Here is an 18935-nt window from a genome sequence, read left to right as displayed (position 1 = left end):
TGAACTAAGTACCCTGTTGGGGATCTTTTTTTCTTGCTCTTACCAATGTCAGAAAAAGTTAATAATTGTCTTGCCTGTGGAAAGCAAATACTTCAGAGATTTTCATTTTTACTGCGTCACCTGTTTAGGCCAAGACCACAACGTCTCTTGCTGTCAGTTTTGTGCCTATTTAATGCCCGAACCATTTGTCGTTGGGCTATCTTTGTTGCAAATAACTTTTGGTTTCATTCTCCGTACTCTGATATGGCTTTGGTAAGCCAAACAAAGGCCAATCTTCCTAAAAAACACAAGGATAAATAGAGACAGACCGCCACATACGTCCAAAACTGCCGAAGATGCTTCCGCTAAGCTAGTCGCCAGTCAGCTGGTACTTAGTGAGGTGCCTTTGCAGCCCCTGATATCCACTTCTGTGGATTCGCAGACCTCTGCTGTGACACTTTCAGAGTCCGGTATGCCGCGAGATACTTCTTAGACTATGGAACCTGCGGATGTCTCTACCTTGCATGGGTCCAGAGCCTCTGTGCAGGCACTGGCTTCTGAGGGAGTTTTTCGTCCAACCAGTGTGCCAAATCTACTGACTACCACTTCTTCCTCCAAAACAAGCGAGTTTGTTAGGCCCCAGAGTATGCACTATGCATAGAAAACTGACAATCAAAGCACATGCTCAGGCACCCATGCCACAAAAACAGATGATTAGAATGGCTGAAGACCTCATTACCATAATTAGGGCAAGCCAGCCTTCCCCTGCTGTGAGACAAAGAACCGAGTTCCCTTCAGGTTCTACAGACCAGGAGTCAGATGACTCTGACTGACTTTTCTGACTATGAAGACATGCCCTTCTCCACCTATGAGGATTCTGATACAGAGGGAATCCATTCCCTCTGCCTCTCCTTCAGAGGATCTTTCCTTTGGGGAAACCTTGCACACTTTAAGAGAGCATTTCCGCTGGGAATGCCAAGACTTTCCTTAGTCCAAAAAGAGACTCTGGGAATTCTACAATTGCCTCAGCACAGGCCTTTAGCAATTCCCTTTGTCCTGGAGGTGGTGGATGATGTTTTCATGGAATCCAGTGTTAATCCAGACACTTTACCTCTGGCCCCTAGGAAACCAGACAGGTACTATAGAGTACCTGATTCTCACCAGTTTCTTTTCAAGAACCCTACTGCTGATCCAGAGATCATTTCCCAGGGACCTAAAGGTATTGAGGCTACTACAGCCAAAATTCCTACCCCTTCGGACAGGGATTCCCAAGCTTTGGACAGATGGGGTAAGAAGGTATGCACATCTGCAACTCTTGCTATCAGGACATTGAATTGCCAGTTTCACATGCTAAAATACCAGCAACATATTATGGAACTTGTTAAACAAAATCGGGTAACCATTCCAGAATGTGCAGTAAATAAAGACCTGCAGGAGCTTATGCATTCTGCAAATCAAGTAAGTAAGCATACTTTGCAGTGTGGCTTTGCACTAGAAGCATCTTGCAGGCAGCAGTCACTGACTCTGTACTGAGAAGACATGCCTGGCTAAAGGGACAGACCTTGCCAGACCATGTCAAATAAAAATTACTAGACGCTCTTTTTAAGTAAGGACTGTTTGTTTGGTACCAAAGCAGAAAAAGTTCTTAAAAAGATGGAAGAAAAGACTAAATCTATGCAGACTGTTGAAGATTTCCTACAGGTGCAACCACCTAGATTCAGTAGCCACTCACCTTCAAAACAATGGTCCTTTCCAGCAACCTTCAGGCCTGTTCAATCAAGGCCCAGGGGAACCAGACCACCCAGACTACAGTCTCAGGGTATGCAGAGATCTAAGCAATTGAGTGCCTTCACCCTTAAAGCAGGGTGTACTAAGCCACCTCCTTATAGAAAAAGCACTTAATGACTTCTCAGATCTACTTCTTACCCAATTGCGTGTGCCCCTAGGAGGAAAGCTTGCCTTTCATGCAAACAGCTGGATAACCATCACTCTGGACCAATGGGTCCTAAACATTGTATCCCAGGGGTACAAATTTTATTTCCACTCCTTTCCAACCCCAAGTGGGTTTCCAGACCTTTCCCCCAAACCAGTGGGCAGAAGCTCAAAAACAAATACTCTCCCTGCTCAGTATCAAAGCTATTCAGCCTGTTCCAGCAGAACAGAGGGGTCAAGGTTTTTACTCCAGACTATTCCTTGTACCCAGGAAAGAGGGCTCCTGGTGCTTAATCCTAGACCTTTCAGTTCTCAACACCTTCCTGGTGGTACCAAAGTTCAAGATGCTCACCCTGCAACAGCTTCTCCCTAAGTTAGCCAAGGATGCCTGGTTAGTCACCCTAGACTTAAAAGAAGCTTACCTCCACATTCCCATAAGGGACTCGTGCAGAAAATATCTCCTTTTCAGGGTTTATGCATTATCAGTTCTCTGCACTTCCCTTTGACTTATCTACTGTGCTCAATGTATTCACAAAATGCCTGGCTTCAGCCATTGCATATTGTAGGCAGAGAAATATCCAAATTTATCCATACTTGGATGACTGCATGATTCAGACGAACAGTCAGGAATTGTTGCTTCAGCACCTGGCATTTGTAAAAAGCCTACTCACTTCTTTGGGTTACACCATCAACGAAAATGAATCAAAATAGGTACCCAGTCAAAAGATTGTATTCTTGGATGCAAGCTTGGGCACAACTTCCCAGATGGCATTCCTAACTTCAGAAAAATAGATCTATCTGACAGACTACCTCAAACTAATGGCCACCAAAACCCAGCTATCTGCAAGAAAAATACTGCAAGCCCTAGGGTTCATGGCCTCGTGTATTGTGCTAATTCCATATGTAAGACTGCATATGAGGAAACTTCAGTGGTACTTAAAAAGTCTTTGGTTCCAACATTCTCAGGACCTGGAAACAAGTCATTCCTATCATACCTTGTCTAAGGACAGAGTTCCTTTGGTGGGAAGAAGCATGCAACCGCAACAAGGGGACTGCCTTGTACTCTGCCACAAGCTGCCCAGATCCTGACCACGGATGCATCAGATTATGCATAGGGGGCTCACATGGCTGGCAAATGTATTCAGGGCCACTGGAGCCCAAGTCGAATCCACATGCACATCAACCTAAAAGACATGATAGCTGTATACTAAAAGAGATGATAGCTGTACAGAATGCCCTGACAGCTTTCAAAAAACAAATCTCTCCAGGACAGCTGCTGATAAAAACAGACAACACCACAGTTAAGTGGTACATCAACAATCAGGGGGGAACCCATTCCTACCCACTCTGCAGGTTAGCCATGGCCCTGTGGAACACAGCCTTGGACAAGTCCATTTACAAGCTCAATTCCTGCCAGACATACAAAACTCACTGGCAGACAACTTGAGCAGAAATTTCCTAGACCCACATGAGTGGAAATTGGAGCCTAGCACCTTCAACCTTCTGATCCACAAATGGGGGACCCAGAGGTGGATCTCTTTGCCTCCCCCAACAACCACCAACTAAACAAATTCTTTATCAGGACCCCACACAGCAAAGGCTGGAAGGTGGATGCCCTATCTTTTCAATGGGAAAATCTCTCAATATATGCCTTCCCACCTCTGTCCCTTCTCTCCTGAGTTTTACTCAGGATAAAACAAGACAGGCCAAGGGCAATTCTAATTGTCCCAGACTGGCCTTGGCAGCACTGGTACCCCCTCCTGCGCAGCTTGACAGTGGTGCCACCCTGGCACCTACACCAGACCCCAACCCTGCTTTCTCAGCAGGAGGGACAGATTTTGCATCGACAGTTGTGCAGCCTGGCTTATTCCATAAATTCCCCACCAGCAGTCCTTAACAAACAGGTCCTGGATGTCATCCTTGAGGCCAGAAGGCCCAGTGCTAGGAATTCCTATGCTGAAAAGTGGAAAAGGTATTGCTCTTGGATTCAGTCTAAAGGAAAGGGCACAGATCTGCCCTCCTTACCTCTAATCTTGGATTACTTAGCAGAACAACTACACAGATACCTATCCTTCTGCTCCGTTAAGATCCATGCCTCTGCCATTTCAGCTCATTACAATACTGAGCCAACTCTATTCTCTCACCCTCTCATCACGGATCCTGAGGGGAGCAAACAACTTAAGGTCCCCAGTGCCCACCCCTGCTTGGGACCTTAACTTTGTACTGGAAAAGCTCACACTTCCACCTTTTGAACCTGCTGCTTAAGCAGAGCTAAAACTTCTCTCTTGGAAAACAGCCTTGCTTCTAGCCATCACTTCAGCTAAAAGAGTGTCCGAGTTACAAGCACTAATGGCTGTGGAACCCTTTATTATTTTCCATGCCGACAGGGTTTCCCTCAGGACTAACCCTTCCTTTATGCCTAAAGTGGTGTCCAGTGGGGCTCTCAACCAATACATCCATTTGCCTGCACCCTTCCTCAGCTTTGGGAATCAGCCCAGGTGTGATGACTGCAACAGTGAAACATGAAGTACATAGTACAGTTATGTACACTTACCATAAATGTAGATGTTCGAGTGTATTCACTGTTACAGTCCTGGTTTCTCTCCCTGCAGCCCCATTGCTTTATCTATATCTTATTTCTCCAATCTATGGCTATTACTACTGATATTGGTATTTACTTTTTACTGGTGGTTTCCACACTATATCCTAGCTTCCTATTTGGGGTCTCCTGACATTTGGGGCAAAAAAAAACTGATGTAATGGCGTCTGCTGCCTGTTTTTATACCCTTGATGACCTGATGTCATGGAAGAGGTGGCAGCATCTGATGCACAAAGATGAAGTCTCTGGTATTCAGGCCGACTGAGGGCTACCTGCAGGCAGATAACCCAAGTGTGGTGACTGCAACAGTGAATACACTCGAACATCTACATTTATGGCAAGTGTACACAACTGTACTTTTGAGCTGAAATTTGTCTGCCAGTTGGTCCACCCCCTTTCTGATGTAGGCAGTATAGCCTGCTTCTGTGATACCATTTTGTCAGCCTTCTCTGAAGGATCAAGCTTAGTGGTACCCAAAGCCATTTCCTTTTTTGCTAATGCAGCACATCAGAGAACATCCCTTCTTTGATTTTTGCCCTCTTACTCTGTGTTTTCCCCATCTTTTATAGACTTTTATATGCACTGTCCAGTTTTTCATTCTTTGCTTGTCCCCGATTTTCTAACTGCATTTTAAACTGCCATGTGCGATGAATGTGAGATCAGAAATTGAAACCAAATGATAGTTTTGTCTTTTTGGATGTAACCAGTTTTTCCATCTAGTTAAGTTTGCATAGGTGGACTAGTTTGGTTTAAATATTAGTCAGTAAATACTATAAACGATGTACTGCCTGAATGTTTGCTTTGAGAATAATTGGCAGTAGTAATGTATTTTAATGTCAACAATTTGTTTTCTTTTGTTTTAGTAGGTGGCACGTACTTCATGGCTTAATGGTGTTGGTACGAGCAGCAGTAAACTGAGTCAACCAGATAACTTACAAGGATGAAGTGAAAAAATGCTTGTATTTGCCTGCTGATAAAATTGCACACAGCTTAACCAACCAGTTTTAAGGACTACTGAACTCTGTCTTAGCTTCACATAATGGAACTCCTAACATTGTCTAGACAAAACTGTTTCAAAGATTACAAAAAGCATTTTAGTAGGACATTCTTAATTTTTATTATGATGTTCCTAATTGCTTTGGTTTGCACTGATGAGGATTATTATAAATTACTTGGAGTAAAACGAGAAGCCAGCAACAGGGAAATAAGACAGGCTTTCAAGAAGCTTGCCCTAACAATGCACCCAGATAAGAATCAGGTAAGTAAAGGCAGCAGGTAGAGAACTTCTGAATGCAAACATGTTTGGGATGATTACTTGTTATAGCTTAGCTACAGTACCAAGTGTTTGTAGAAGCTGAAAATGTTTTTTGTGTGTCACAGTATAGCACAGCAGAAGAGTTTTTTTATTGGCTGCAGTTTCCTCTGCAATGCATGACTATGACTATTTCTGCTAATTGTCTTAAAGTAGGGAAGTGAGTGTATGTTGCTCTGGTATTTTGTTAGCTGTAAGTCTGTTATCTCAGCGCTTTTTACGTTTCTGATGTCTTTAAATGCTTTAATCAGTAATGTTATGTGTAAGACGTCTAGTTTTTAGTAAACCTTTCTTCAGAAACAAGAGTCAAAAGATAAGTAGTAAAATTTGTAACTTGAATTCATCTTTAGTCTCCTTTAGGTTTCATTCACAGGCATTAGAACCATTCTGTATCTGATATGCAGGATGACTGATACCCTGTCTTTCCTGATCTTCCTTGGCTTTCATGTGTAAGTTTAGCGTGATGAGCAGTGACCCCAAGCAGCCCTTGGACTTTTTAATTTCTTTTTCCTGCTCCAGATCACAGTAATTCTGATGTTTTTCTTGGAGAGCTCTGTGTCATAGAGAATGCCCTGAATGTGATCAGACAATATGGGTTTTGTTAACAGCTTGGTGCTGGTGTGTGTGTAGGTGTGTGTGGGTGTGTGAAGGTGTGGTTGTGGGGGTATGAATGATGAGGCGATGCTTTGCTCACCCCTTCCAGGGAAGAGGATGAGAGACATACCCATGACATCAATTCAGTGTTGTTAACAGGTCTTGGGCAAGCGGTCGTCACCTTCTTAGATGGACATCCTTGAGAGGCGCATCACTATGTAGGTAAAGACAGCTCCTTCATGGGGCCACTGCACTCCCACCTAGATTGGTAAGCCCATCATATAAGGGTTGGTTGGGGCAGATATCTTAAACCCCTTTTGACCCTACCACGCCAGGGGTGGCAGTCCACACCTGGGGGCTCAACTAACACAGGTGAGGAAATGTCTAGTAGTAGTTGGTAAGCAGCCATATAACTGAACCAAAAAACTGTTGTACGAATTTTATTTTGTTTTTTTTCATGGTGAGATCTGCTGAGTTCATACGTCTTTCTGATTGTGTTTTTCATAGGTTGGTACTAGGCTATCAGCCCTAGGGCCTGTACAAGCCTAGCCATAACAATCCCCCTGGCTGTTTCTTCCCACAATATTTACTTCCCTGTAAATTTTTCTTTTTTTAGTCAGTGCTGGGCGTGTCTTGCCCCCTACTTCCTCCAATAGTTAGCTTCTACAGTAAACTCTCAGTTAACCGGAGCTCAAGCAACCAGAACTCTCAAGCAACCAGAAAAAAAGTCGGAGAAATACAGTACAGTATGAACAATTCAGTTTTCATGTGTTGCACTTTATTTTCCCCCCACAGAAACATACCTTGCGTTTTTTAGAGTTTTAAAAAGGAAGATAAAAATAAATTCCCTCTCTCCCCAGTCTTGAGAACAAGTCAAACCAAACAAGTCAAATCGCTAAAATATCAACACTCACTCCATACTCGCTCAGTCTGCAGCAGATTGCACATTCTCTCTCTGATCTCTCTCGCACACACTCTCTTCAGCTTTCATAAGTACATTCAGTCTATCTTTGTCTCTCTCTATTCATTCAATTCCAGTCCATTCAGTGTGGCACTGAAAACTGTTCCGCGTGCCACGCTTTCTAGCAGAAATGTTTAAAATATTATTATTCCAGCCAATCTTTTAATTACTGGATTTCAGTATCAAAATTAAATCAATACAGTGGTTTGTGGTATGGTATAGGAATAGGATACAGTATTTGTCAGGTCTGTTTTTAATAGTAACTCTAAAGCAACCAGAAACTACACTTACGCAGCATCTACCATTGCCCATGGGTGCCTGTTAACTGAGTTTACTGTAATAGCCTTTCTCCTCCTCAGGAAATGTGTATGTGGTGGGGTTGTTACCTTTCACTGGGCACATTGGATAAATAACTTTCATCCATCCAGATTTTCATAGAATGTGCAAATTTTTGTCTCGCGTTTTTCATCTTTTCCTCATAAAGTTGTGTTTTTTTTCTGGCAAATCATTGAGGACTGAAGTAAAAAAAAATAATGGCAAGGCATTTGATTCTGATTTCATACTCGTCCGAAAATTCATGATAATGCAAAACCTGTTATTCTGTACTAATATTGTAAAAGCAATATTTAAAATGTCCCTATTTGTGGGCCTTAGTCCCCCCATTATTCGTGTCTTTATCCAGATTTCTTACTGTCAGAGGTTGAGAGGTATGATTAGGTATCTTTAGTGTTTGGGTATACTGCATGACAACAAGCAATGTTCTGGTAGTTGTTTAACAGATACCAATTTAGACACTGAAAGGCATTGGGTAACTGCTTACTTTCAAGAAAATGGTTGTTTTGAAAAAAGTATTGCTCCCATATATTGTTGTTCTGGGGGAAAACCCAAAAAAACAATTGAAGTTAGAATTAAAAATAAATTCCTCTGTTCAAGGCAAGGCTCCACCCTAATAGTGTTCATTTAATTATGATGTTTGCAGAGACCTTCATCAAGTTCAGTAGAAAGCTTGTGCAGCCTTTGCCCCTTCCAGTTTCTGGAAGGGGACAGAGTAGACTGCTACCAACATTCTCCCTTTGAGTTGGTCGACACTTTTTTCTTGTCAGTCTCAAAGTTTTTGATACCAGCCATGACGAAACTGGCTTTAAATGGTATGTTAATGTTGCTGTGGTGTCACTGTTAATGTTGTTGTGATGTCACTGTTGATGTTGCTGTGATGTCACTGTTGCTGTTGCTGTCTGTTGTTGGTTGTAACCTTCTCATCTTCAGCATTGTATTCAGTTTTGAAGATAGTGATGCTGATTCTCCAAACCTTGATGGTAACATTGAGGACAATTCTTTGGCTTTAAATTTTGTCAGTGGCGTCAGGCCCTACATTTTTGACCTCAGGGTCAAGAGTCTGGCCCAGGATTCTGCAGGGCCAGTTCAGTTGTTAGCACCAATCTCTGTTCCAGACCAGCAACTGTCTTTGCTGTGGATCTTCCCAGTTTGTACCCTGAAGGAATGACGTCTGTGTACTGCTTGTTTTTGACTTGACTGCTGGCAGGTTTTCCTCCAGGGCAGACAGGCTAAAGCTCTTCCAGTATCTCCTTCGGGCTATTTCAGCTCCTAATAGAAAGTCTTCCTTCCAAACCTTATAAGGGTATACAGGAAAGCTGCATGCAACAAGAGAAAGCTTGTGTATTCACATAAATATTCCACACAATTGAATTCGATGTTCTTGAGTACAGCAACTACAGCATCTCCCTTGTATCCCCATCTGTTGATGTCAGATTTGGGGAAGTTATGCAAATGGTATGTCATGGAGGGGGATTGTTTACCATATCCTCCCCGAAGTGGATGCTAGAGGAGTCTTCAGGTCTGCTCAGTCGTCATGTTGACCAGTTCAGTGGACACTAGAGGAGTCTTCAGGTCTGCTCAATCGTCATGTTGACCAGTATTTTAAAGGTTATCTCTAGTGCTACCTCCTAGGAAGAATAGGGGTTCTCTGTCCCGACAAAAAAAAAAAAAAGTCTATGTCATGCTCTCTCCCAGAGGACCAGAGAACGGAGTTTCTTTTGCTTATACATCAGCAGTAATACTATATCCTAACACCTGTCTGATACCATACTCTAGCACTATTCAAATCTTGTCCCTAACCCTAGAGACCAGTCTAGGAGACCTTTGTAAAACCTAGTCCTTATATCCTAACAGCCACTCTGATACAAGTCCGGACAACGTGGATATGCAATTTCAAAATGTCTCCGTAGCCAGCTTGGTAGATGTGGGCATCCTGAAACAATGTAGTAATTGTCTCTTCTACACAGACAACCTTTTAATCCTTAAAGAAACCAAGACAGAATGAGAGATTTACATACACAACTTCCTTGAAAACAAAATCTGGCTTACAAACGAGGTTGTTAGGAAGAATGCATATACTACATTCACCAGTGTATACCACGACGCGCACAGATTTTTTTTTAGTGCCTCAGCATAACATGGTCTATCACCCTAAACCACCAAGGCCTCCTAGGCCTGCAAACGGCAATGCCTATCGTCTGCAGTCTGTGAAACACTGCACTTGAGACTGCACCAAATGGACTTCTGAAAACAAAGCCCATAAGGCAAACAAACAGTTCTCCCAGGAGACGTATGATAGGGGAACTCCATTGTATGACACACAGATGCTCCACCCATCAAACTGGACAAGAAGATTATGGTCAGTTGCTCGTTAGGCGCCAGGATCCACCAAGTTGCGCACACATTTTCTTTACTCTCAGGTACCAGTATAATTCTATCCTAGTCCATGTGGGTATAAATGATCTAAGACATATGTCTCTGGACTATATGAACCTCTCTGAATATGCGTCTCAGGCAGGTGTGCCTTGAATTGAGCAGCATTCTACCTTCACCAAGGATGATGCCCCAGCATGAACAAAAAATGATGGACAACTGGCTTAGTTTCCGGTCAGTCCAGAGGGATTCAATACCTGTCAGTCTGGGAAAACATGGTCAACAGACCGCATTGCTTTGCCAAATGGAGCCTGCAGCTGTCCCCCTGGGCTTCCAGATTTCAGCAAAAACTTTATCCACACCTTAGAGCCTTTTTGGTGACAAACCTACTAACCTAGCAAGTAAAACCCAAAGGAAACAAACAGTGTTTATTGAACAATCCTAGAACCCTTAACAAGCAACTCCATACCTACAAGCTGTTATTACTCAGGAAAATATAGACACCCGTGCCTTTACTGATACATGGTTTAAAGCCAGAGAAAGTACTATAGCAGTGCAAGGTTACAGTGCCTTCCACACATCAGCATCTCTCTCTCTGTCTCGCTGTCTCTCCATTCAGTACCACTCTTCCGCCTTCTTCAGCACTCATGCCTGACTGTCATACTTCTCTCCCACAATCCATCCACCTCTTTGCTAGATGCCCTTGCTTTCTCTTTTCTTTTTCTTGAATCTTCTTCACTAGATTGCCATCTGCTTTTCTGCACGTGCCCAAACCACCATAATCCATTCTATTTGACCTTTTCTTCAGTTGGAGACCAATTGGCATAATGGTCTTTGCCTCCAATGCACTGGGTACAAGGTTCAATCCTGACTTCCGGACAATGCCCGTTTGGAGTTTGCATGTTGTCTCTGTGTTTCTGTGGTGTTCCTCCCACCTCCAAAAAACACATGCTGAGTTTTTCCCATCTCAGACTCGCCAAAAAGAATGGAACTGTGGGCAGCCCTATAGGCGCCATAAAGGGAAAAGATTTTTATAAACCAACTGCCTTGGGCATCTACTGTGATGTGCAGTATCCTCATGACAGATGAGCATAGATCATGGAGTATGAGCTGGGGCAGGACTAGCCACTTGATGGTGTAAAATATGGATGTATGTGATTCAGTTGCATAGTTATTTGCTGATAATAAGTCCCGATCAACATTACCAAGTATACCTCAAGGGTTGGTTAAACAGGACAATATCCTGGAGTTCATCCACATGCAAGTCATGGGAGATAGCTTGTTAAAATATGGTAGAAACTCTATAGGTCACCATCCATGTTACAAGAATCCCGCAATTTTTACTTAGATCTACTGAGATACTCTTCATCCAACCAAACACTGTATTCTTGGGAGACTTTAATTAACCCTCTGTAGACTGAGAAACATACAGTGTCTCATACCTGCAGGCATAACGTTACCTGGACTCTATCAAAACAAATGCCCTTGATCAGTTAATGTGTACACCAAGCAGAGATTCAAACGTACTGGACTTATTCCTCACCAATGATGGAAGAGTGCTGCACCCCCCCCCCCCCCCCCGCCATGTCACGTCATCACTGGTGAGGTTGGATCGCAAAGATGTTGCATTCAAAAAAAATTATCTTGGAAAATGCAGCAAAACCTGTTACAGTTAAGAACAATTATAAAGCAAATAATATCCTGCTAAGATACAGTTTGTCAAAATTGAATCCCTAGCCTAATCCAGAGTTCACAACAGTCTATGTAGAATTGTTCATGTAAATACTGTACAAACATGTAAATGACTACCTAGAAACTGCTGTACCTACCAGAAGTATGTCCAAAACAAACCACACTAGTGGACACATAATCTTTTCAGGGTATATAACAAAAAGGGGGAAAAAAAAGTCATGGCCAAAATCAGAGCAACTCTTATACGAAAGTCATTTTACACTGCCCAACTTATAAGCAAGGGTATGGCAGCTAGGTCCAAGGACATTTATAGTACCACTCTGCTTGGTCTTGTCAGACCCACCATTGAGTACAGCACCCCATTCGGTGTGTACCTGATCAGGCATGTGCAGCAGTAGTAATGCCGTAGAGGCTCCTCACCAAGGTAATCCAGGATGTTCTCACTAACTTGTGCTTATATAAAGTATCCTTCCATCAGTCCTGATGGAGCTTTTAGCATTGTAAAAAGAACAGCACCAGAAACACTAGATCCAGGGATTTAAACTTTGCTTGTGATATAAATTAAATATGATGGCGAGACAGATGTATGTCTCAAATGATCCCTATGCTCTGGAATAGATTTCCCATCCATGCGTGGCTGTGTCCATCCCTAGCCCTATTCAAATGTAACCTTGACTATCGATGGGAACATTTTTCACCCAAGGGCTGGCTCCCATGGCTTTTAGATAGGGAATGTTTGTTGTTTTCCTCTAACATACCTCCACATAACCTTTTTAGCACCTCCCCCCTACATAATTCTCCAGTTTAGATGCAGATATTAAAAGGGGACCTAATTGGATTGGATTGCGCAGCTAGGCTTATAAAGGCTTTTGTGGTTCATGGGCTGTATGGGTTCATAGGTGCGTATTAAGCTAGGGGCTGCTGCAGCATTGGGAATGGTGAACATAATACAGCTGTGCAGATTGTATTGACCCATAACAGTAGATGTAATTCCTCAGTGCTGCTGTAACTGCACCCACCGTCCATCCTCTCACTCTAGCATTTTAGTTGTAGCTGGGTTATCAATTAGGGATGCGTTTGGTGTTACATAAAATGCCTTTTTATTAGTGGTTATTTGTCTCTGGATCATTAGGTCCTTCTGTCATTGCTTGGTCAAGAAAGTCCCAAAGAACACTTCATTCTGACTGCCAGTCAGTGGTTGGAGTGAATGAATGTGGTGAGCCAGAACATTTTGAAGTTGGCGGGTTGTTGTTTTTTTGGCAGGAAACAACCCCATATAGCCTAAGCCTACTGCATCAGTGAGAAATTTGAGCATCTACTGTTATGGGTAAATGCAAGTTAACACAACTGTTCCTTCTTTCTTCCTGCTGAACCATCTTATTTCATTTTTCAAAAAAGACAGATTGTTCGGGTATAAAAGTTGGATTGGTTCTAAGATTACAAGACGAGTCAAAATTAAATCCATTCATACATTCTGGCTATATTTTTTACATCTTAATGTAATCCTGGTGGAGTATTTGGTACAATAGATGGATGTTCACAGTCACTTGATATGGAAAACCAAACCTGTACATAAGGATGTGCATCTTTTTGGCTCCATTTTTCTTCAAGTCTCTGAACCATGGAGTGTCTTATACTTAACATTACAGATGGGTGTTTGATTGTAAAAAAATAGTTTCCTTGAACTTGGACATTTCTGTAAGTTACTAAGGGTAATGCTACTGGAACTTAGTTGCCTCCGTAGCCTTGCTCAACAAAGAGCTTGATAATTGTTATGTAGCAGTTATATGGTCTTCCCTTAGAACTTCAACAAGCATTACAAACTGGCTTTCATTTCCAGAGCTACATATGCGTTTCAAGGCAAAAGTATATCCTTTGCCAGAGGTGTGTGTGTACACACACAGACACACACCTGCTGAAGTTATAAGACTGGGTTCATATTTTGTAAAAACCTTTCATTTTTTTCCCTTAAAACTTTGCAAAGAAGGTCTTGCATTTCTTATTTTTCAATATGGCTAACCTTTGAAGGAGGCTGGTACAATGAATTATGAGGTGGAGGATTAGCAGGCAGAGTGAAGGTACTTTTAGCAGCCTAAGAGAGTTGGTTTGTTGTTTGGTTCTAATGCTTGCGGCCTTAATTCTGCAAGTTAGAGGATGGACCCACTCTTATAGCTTTAACCTTATATTAAGCACAAACATTTTATTTACTCCTTTTTATAAGTTAGTTAAGAAAGCTACTGCTACTGATTATTCTTCTATATTATCCATTTGTGTATTGTGACACATTTTTGATTCCTTTTATAGAATGACCCTGATGCCCATGAAAAGTTTTTGAAAATAAACCGAGCATATGAAGTGCTAAAAGATGAAGAACTTAGAAAAAAGTATGACAAATATGGGGAAAAGGGGCTTCAAGATCACCAGGAAGGCAGACAATATGAAAGCTGGAATTTCTATCGTTATGATTTTGGTAAGGCCACTTTGGTGGACTAAAAATCTTAAAACTGTGTAGTTGGACAATAAGAGATGATTGAGCTGTTTTGTGCTGAAATTGTTTATAAAAAAAAAAAGCTTAGAAATTTAGAAATAATAAAACCTTTTCAATAGCTGTATAGTTATTCATTTCTTGAATTATCACTTGTAACCTAGGCAACTTACATTTATGTAAAGGTGATTAAACAATAATGTATGTCTATGTTTTCTTTGAATGTTTAAAGTTTTGATACAGTGATGTATATATCTGTCTATGACAACATTGTTGTGAAGTATCATTACTTATGGATTTATGGGCTTCTTAACCTCAATGTCATTTTTTTCTCTCTAAAATGTAAATTTTTCCCAGACTGAGCCTGATAATGTTCCATGTGGATCAGTGATCTACCTGGTTAACAAATCATAAAAAAACAAAACAAAAATAGAAGTATACTAAAATGTAATAAATTCACAAAGCTGCTTCTTTTGTCTCCAGCTAGGGAATATGTGATTCTTGTTGAGTTTACTTGCCAGCTAGTTCGAAACCCAGTATTGCCCCTCTGTAAAGCAATGCAGTCTTTCTCCATACCTGCCTTGATCAGGTGACTTCAAATCAGACATTGCCTGCTCTACTGGGATTTGAACTCATAGACTCTGGAGGAGGGGGGAGGAAAATTACAACATGAGAGTGTGGGTCTACTTTGTGTCTGAACCGTATCAGTGATGAATGCAAGTTTTTATGCAAACTTATGCCTTTATTTCCACTTGATAACTTCGAACACCTTTTTTTGTACTTAGTGCAAGCCATTTCCATGTCTTGGCTACTGGTTTTCTTATCAGAAGTACAACATTTGGACTTCTGCATTTGATTCTAGTGTCCTGAATTTGGGGAGGGGCTAGATGCTGGTGATGAGAGGTGCCTGGGGGGGGGGGGGGGCGCGGGCAGGCGGGCGGGCAGAGTATTTACATGACTGCTGTTCTTTCCTGTAGGGTTTTAGTAAGACCATGCAGTTGTTGCTAGGTTGGTCCTTGACAGAGCAGAAATTGCTGTTCATTTATACATTACTATTGTAAGACAAGGACACTGGTAGATGTCATATGTGCTCGGTCATTGTAAACAGCCATCCCCTTTTTTCTTCTGATTAAACAATCAGCTGACAGCAGTGTTTGCCAAGGGCTTGTCTTTTATTGGAATGAGGGGTATAGAGGCCTAAATGATTAACACTGAAGAAGTTAGGTTGAAGATTAAGTGGTGGGGCCCCCACTCTGTAAATAAAAAAAATGTAGTTAGACTAAGGCAGTTTTCAAAAAGTGGGCAGATAAAGTACATTTTTATCTTTTTATGCATTATTGTGCAAGTCTGTCATATATCCTGAATTTGTTCTGGGCATTAATAGGACTGCGTACGAGAACACTGCTTTTCTTTTCTTCTGAGTGGATTCATGGCAAGAATATGTAAATGTCTGTGGACTAAACTTTTTTGTGTTTTAGAATGGTTAATCCATTAAACACACGTGGTCACTTTTATATTGCCTCTTGTCCACATTACTGTAGACTTATTTTGATTATTGTATTGCATTAAACAGATATATGAAATTTTGGTTCCATCTGCGGTAGCGTTGTCGCCTCACAGTAAGACGTTGTCCTGTTCGATTCTCAGCTAGATTGTCTTCTGTGTGGAGACATGCATGAATGGGCGTACCTTCGTTGAAGGTTCTGCGTCAGGGCCGGCAACTCGGCACGTAAAAATCTACTGCCAATCATTAGCGGACCGGAGTTCCGCTGTGGTGACCCCTAACCAGGAAAAAAGACGAAAGACACAACGACATTCCAGTTTAAACATTTGGTGACATTTTTTCATGTTTGGCATGCTAACTTTTATTTTTCACTGACCGTGCTACCATGAGTTTATAAACAAAGGAACCATTTCATTTAAACTATATTTCTAGCCCTGAATCTTTGTATTTTGTATAAGATGGCATGAGGGATTGCCGCATCTAGGCCTTTAATATTTCAATGAACACTGTTCTTTTTTTTTTAAAACCGTCAAGTGGTGAATAGGGACTTGAATATCTGTGTCATGTCCTTTCTTCTCAATAGTCTTTCTTTATTTCTTTATGCATGCATGCTAACAAGTTTGAACAAACTTCCTAGTTAATGCCACATGTACAACAACATGTATATTGGCTGAGAGACATCAGAGTGAGATGATGTGTTGTGTTATTGGTAGGGATGGACTTCCAGAATGCTAGACCATAAACAAACAAATCAGATGATTGCTGTTTTGGAAATGGGTAGATTCCCAGCCTGCTTTCTCATTTTGCCTTTGGTATAGCCTGCTATAAACCTGCAGATTTTGTTTTGCAGTGTCTGCAGGCATAGTTGGTTACTAGTGTCTGGCAATTAGTTCAGAAGATTAAGATTATTATGTGTTAACAAGCTGCTTCCTGTATTCCAATATCTAAACAAGTCAGTTAACCAGACAGTACTCTTGAGTCATGCCAGATTGCCCCAGAAAACCAAACTTGTGTTCATTGGATTTATCTAGTTAACAAATAAGTAACATGTAAAACAAATACAAGTTGAAGTAACACCAATGACTGTTGGGTCATATTCAGGTGTAGTGAACAGCTGGCCTGCTTTGCCAAATTGCTTACCCAGTAGCAGGTGTGCATCATGGCAGTGTTTTTTTTTTTCTATGCCTTTGACTGTATAATTTGTATGTTAGGGAGTATCCAAGCTGTTACTCTGGTACTAATATATACGTGTGCTTTCTAGTCCGTTGCAGTTAAGGCCAGTGAGATTTCATTTTGCCCAACACAATTGTGCTGGTCTTTCCCAGGTTTACTTTTAAGACCTAATCATTCTAGCAACATCCAGAGTTGGTCAAAGCAACTGTTAAGAGATTTGGTGTAGATGAAGAATTTTGTGCCCTACTAGCATGTCCCAAACATAAAGGTGCATGCTCCTAATGCCAGCTGAGTAGCCACAGGAGCTTATTGTGTTTAGAGAAGCAGTGGACTAAGATCTGAGCCTTGGAGGGAACTGCAGATGTTATTAAATGGAGACTGCCACCTGCTCGGTAACCACTTGGAAGTGGCCTGCTAGCCAGGAGGGAGAAGGGCATGGTTCATCGAATCAAATCCGTTTGACAGACCAGTGAAGACTGCTTTTGTTTCTTATCTGGCTTCTTAGGTGAGATACTTACTGTTAGGGTTAAAAGGGGACTGCCAGTGCATTGCACCATCCTAGAGCCATGCTACTACATGTCTATTGTAATTTGTGTGTATACTGATCATGTCTAAATATCTAAATGTATCTGTAATTATTTTTCTGTGTAGAACTTTTCTCCCTGGACCTCTGCTGAAAAAGGGCCTTTTCGGCTTAGTCAAACACCCCCGGTTAACAAATGTAAAATAAAAAAAAACATAAACACTAGACTGAGGCAAGCCCTTAACTGTCAGGTCATGGTTTTTCAGAATCTTGGCTAAAGGTCATCTTCCCTGTAGGATCCTGATTAGTCAAGTTAACAAGATCTGCGTTTGATGTTTTCCACAAATCGGGAGACCACACTAGAGTGGAAAGACAGCAGTTGATATACTCTAATGAAATGAGAGTGGACATGTTACATGCCCCCAAAACATGGAATACAGGCCATCTGTTGCTGTGCTGCTATACTTTCAGCCATTAATTTACATTGGACACTGATACATTTGGGAAGTGAAAGTTGATGGAAAAATCAAATATGTAGTCTGCAGTGTGCTCATAAGTATTTGTGGATAGTTGATGAGTGTTGCTGAAACGAGTCTTGAAGTACTAAACAAAAGTTTCACCTACCTGTTGATGCTCAGTAACTGAGGAAGCATTAAACTTGAGATTTAGTTTTCTGCCTGTCTAGGTCTTACAGTTGCACTGTGTGTATTTGTGTTTGTGTGCGTGCGTGTGTGCTTTTATTAATTAATTTAATTAATTTGCTCTCTCTCCCACTTTGGGTTGCTATCTAGTGGTAGTGATATTATTTTCACAAGCTATGCTTTTTATGTTTTTCCAGTTCTGTTTACGTTAAGAATCAAACTGTACTCCTCATGATCATTTTTTTGTGAAGTGCTTTTGCATGTCAGCCAGGCTGCTTTTGGATGGCAAAAACCTGCGTAATTTCACTGTTGATCCAGGGTACAGGTTTAACATTCACTGTCTTTCTTGGAGAGGGCAGTACTTTAGATTGTAAAGGTAGCAAGATATTCATGGAATACTGGAAATGTTGTGTTGCATACCAGTACTGTAAATGACCCAGGTGGTAGGTATCTGGAGACATTATTGATACAGAACCAGTGTAGGAGAGTATACCAGATGTAGGGCTGGAGCTGGTAGATTTCTTGATGAGCTGAGAGAAATTATGTTTGAGTAATATAGAACAGGGAGTAAAAGTAGTCTTAGCCTCCATGTCTTAAGTCTGCAAAAATAGAGTTTTTGCAGTATAGACCATTAATATTGCCTATGCTGTACTTTGTTGATGACTGATTAGTTTGAGACTGAAGACACATGAGGACATTATTAAGCTAAACATCTTTAAATGAGCTAACATTCTCAAGTCCAGCAAGTTGGCTTCTTTATCACACAGGTTTCTGGTGCTAAAGAAGAGCAATGACTGTTGTCACTCAAATAGTAGCAAAACTTCTTGCCCT

The 18935-nt window shown here is 41.4% G+C and overlaps 1 protein-coding gene across 3 annotated transcripts in view; it reads left to right on the top strand.

The window, feature by feature from the left end:
- The window catches only part of DNAJC10 (DnaJ heat shock protein family (Hsp40) member C10), a 646899-nt gene that overhangs the window by 31532 nt on the left and 596432 nt on the right, over nt 1-18935 (top strand). For 2 of the 3 annotated variants that reach the window (XM_044075253.1, XM_044075251.1), the window contains exons 3-4: nt 5374-5768; nt 14083-14248. In XM_044075253.1, the coding sequence (XP_043931188.1) occupies nt 5550-5768; nt 14083-14248 (385 nt within the window). In that variant the 5' untranslated portion in view covers nt 5374-5549. The remainder of the gene's footprint in view (nt 1-5373; nt 5769-14082; nt 14249-18935) is intronic. The other variant, XM_044075252.1, reaches the window with a different exon arrangement.

The sequence above is a fragment of the Protopterus annectens genome, chromosome 6.part0 (assembly GCF_019279795.1).
Source record: "Protopterus annectens isolate FY-2018-M chromosome 6.part0, PAN1.0, whole genome shotgun sequence".
NCBI classification, from domain to species: Eukaryota; Metazoa; Chordata; order Ceratodontiformes; family Protopteridae; genus Protopterus; species Protopterus annectens.
This window is presented reverse-complemented; position numbering and strand designations above follow the sequence as displayed.